Genomic DNA, 3,232 nt, shown 5'->3' with positions numbered 1-3,232 from the left:
GTAGCGTAAATAGTAAATGAAATCTGACGTAGTTGCAACAGCCTTAAGCTAGTGATGCGAACCCTGGGAACCCATGTCTCTCATATTCTGTCAGCGTGGGACGTGCGTACGTGCGTACGCTCACACTAACAGCCAGCCGGCCAGCCGCTGACGTGTTGACGCGCAGTGGCGCCCGTCGCAACAAACGCTCACACGATCCCACCATCCTCTTCGCTGCAGCGCTGCAGGCGAGAGTGGTTGGACCAGATCAAGGGGGGGCTCAGGTCCCTTCCTAACCTTCGTTTCATCCTGCCAACTACTTAGGCGAGCCGTGCAGACCTTAAATACGAGCCCGATCGTACAGGACTTGCATCATCTCTCCGTGCAATCGCTCACCGCACTCGCATTACGACCTATGTCTGCAAGATGGCATGCATGCCACATCTACGCCGCTTCCCGCTTCCGCCCCTGCAGCCCACCCACACACGCAGCCAAAAACTCCCCCGCGCCCATCTTGTACCCCCTCCCCTCGACCTGGGAGTGGATCTCGGGATGCTGCAGATTGACCCGAACCAGATCCGCATTTTCTGCCAGCATCTCGCTCGGATATCGGATCACAGAGGGCGTGTTGAACCCGCTCCCCAGCTCGAGCACGAGGACCCTCTTGTTCTGCGCCTCGGCGGTGCGGAACATCTCCTCGACCTGGGATTTGTACCGCTGCTCAGCACCCACATAGGCCGTCTCGAGGAACCAGTCCCCGCCGCGTACATTTAGAAAGACGGCGCCACCACACTTCTCGCAGCTCGGGATGAGCTCGGGCTTATCGGTTGGAATGCGCGGGTCAAGTAGGTCGAGGTGGGGCAGGGCACGCTCGATCCACGGCTTTGAGTCGAAGAAGGAATCCGGTGTACAGGCAGCAAGGCATTGGAACCGCGCATAACAGCCTTGCGGCGTGAAGATGCGTTCGGGGTCGAAGCCGGATTGAGCGAATAGCTGGTCCGCATTCGACGTCATGATCGTATACGGCACGTCTAGGGTTGATACGAGGCGTTTGAGGTCAGAGTACACTGATGTTTGGCCCCAGTTCAGCACGCGGTGCGCGTGCGCAAAGATCCAGCCCCATTGCTGCAGCGGCTGTAGGTCAGCTTCGCTGCATTCCATGTAACTTACGTCGTCCCACTCATACCCTATCGTCTCGTAGAGTGATCGTAGCGGCGTGCTCTTCACAATGCCCGGATAGAGCTTGTAGAACAGATCTCGCGAGGTGTAGTCGAGCCCCAGGCCATACTCGGCATTGACTGCGTCGGCACTGAGTCCCGCGCCAGCATGGATGATGAGTCCTCCGACATTGTCAAAGATCGACGGATCCGGGACAAGGTCGCAAATGCGCACCTTGAACTCTGGATTGTTCGGGAAGGTCTTGGCCATGGCCGCTTGATAGCAGGCAATGTCGTGCTCCGTCCAGAGCATGAAGATCACGCGCATGGGAGACTTTTTGAACTCGTCAAACCACTCTGCGACGGTCCGCGTGGCGACTTTGGCTGCCTGCTGCGAAGGGAAGTTGAACAGCCCTGTCGAGATGCAGGGGAAGACGATTGTTCGGACATCGTTCTGCCGTCAGCTTAAGCATCAAGCGTTTCAGCTCACCTTGAGTGCCAGTGTCAGGCTGTTGCGGTATGCGTTTCGCAGCTTGTCCTCCTCCTCCGCCGTCGCCTGTCTTCTCCGCTCCAAGCTCGGTCCAGCGACGTGGATGACGTGGCCGAACGGCAGGAGGCCCGCCCCCGTGATGATCGGAACGCCCTCGGGTGGTGGGCGCTTGCGACGGCGCTTGTTGATATCCTCCCGACACTCTTGCCTCAGTCTTGGTCCAGCGGCAGTGTGGATCTGGTTGTCTAGACACCGGTGCTCGGGCACGAAGCAGCCCATCAACTCGCTGTTCGCCGGATTAACAATGGCCCACTTGTAGTCCCCCTGGATGTGGAGCATGTTGCCCTTCCACGCCGAGACGGACTGCCAGTCGCGATCAGGATGGGGGAACACCTCGTACTCTTCTCCGTCGGGGTCGATAAAGTTCTCCGGGGCGATCTGGGTTTGCTCAAACGCGAGGAAAGACTCGACAGAGTTCATGAGCTCGTCGTCGTATGGGAAGTCGCGATCGATGCAGAGCAGCTGGTGCAGCACGTGTCGCTTGGCGGGCAGCGGGTACGACAGGACGTACTCGGCGGGCTTCAAGTGCGGCCGCCGCTCGATGTACTTGTTGTACATCCGGGCGAGGGCATCGTCGAGGAGATCAGTCTTGAGGACCGACGGCCGCAGAATGGTGGAGATGGTCATGGCGCCGGCTGGGGGTCAGCGGTGAGTGAGACAGTAGAGAGAATGAGTGAGCGATCGAGAGAAGGAATATATGCTTCCAGCGGAGACGTATAAGAAGATGGTGTCCAACGGAGCAGGGCTTAAGGCTCCCCTTATGAGCAGGAACGTTAGTCATCGCGGAGGCTGATTGCGGTGTGTGCGGGCATCGGAAGCGCGGGCCCAGCTTGAAAGCCGATCTGATAGGTACGGCCATCTCTGTCCCATCCTTGGGCTCCGACGGAATTGGGTCTGTGTATGGACGATGACCGGACTTGAGTTCACCGTTGCTCTCGGTGTATGCTAATTCGGGACGGGACTGCCCAGAGTCAAGCTGTATGGAGAGACAAGGTGGGCCGTCGCCCACCAACTCTTGCGTGGGCAGCGTGCTTTGCTGGTTGCCGAGAGGAGCTCATCCTTGCTGTCTCTCAGGCACAAGTGGTGCCTACGGTGGTTTTCGCCCACTCTGTGTGCCCTTCACTTTGCGGGCATGAGATGAGCGATTGACGTTCACATCGCAATGGCGCAACGGGAGTCGGCGGTGACTGAGAGAAAGGCGAGAGTGCCGTCCTCGCCAGCAAACATGACATTGCACCTGCACCGATCAGATGATAGATTGCCGGATCGCACTCTAGACACAGACAACAACGAAGCTCAGGTCAGGCGCATTCCTCTGCTCATAGCTCTCAGCCGATGTGGTGGATGCCCACATTCATGGACACATGCACAATGGTACGCCTTACTTGATTCGTCACATTATGTCATCTGAGTTGCTTGGAGTTGGGACCCAGGCTTTGGGTTCTAGGGTACCCTCGTCGGTGTGTGTTCTCCCTACCACGGGTATGCGACTTGGAGATGGGAAAAGGGCAGCCATGAACGTGCCAGAGGAATGCGTATCAGCTCA

The 3,232-nt window shown here is 58.1% G+C and overlaps 1 protein-coding gene across 1 annotated transcript; it reads right to left on the bottom strand.

Moving 5' to 3' along the window:
- Positions 1-423: 423 nt before the first annotated feature.
- On the bottom strand, positions 424-2,313 carry A1Q1_04871 (uncharacterized protein; the record flags this gene model as incomplete). The annotated part of the gene is made up of 3 exons (XM_014321687.1): positions 424-1,104; positions 1,150-1,527; positions 1,627-2,313. 3 exons carry the CDS (start codon positions 2,311-2,313, stop codon positions 424-426), a joined length of 1,746 nt encoding a protein of 581 aa, XP_014177162.1.
- Between the last annotated feature and the right edge of the window lie 919 nt (positions 2,314-3,232).

The sequence above is a fragment of the Trichosporon asahii genome (genome assembly GCF_000293215.1).
Source record: "Trichosporon asahii var. asahii CBS 2479 unplaced genomic scaffold scaffold00071, whole genome shotgun sequence".
NCBI lineage: Eukaryota > Fungi > Basidiomycota > Tremellomycetes > Trichosporonales > Trichosporonaceae > Trichosporon > Trichosporon asahii.
The sequence above is the reverse complement of the archived record's forward strand: the minus strand, read 5'-3'. Positions and strand labels throughout refer to the sequence as shown.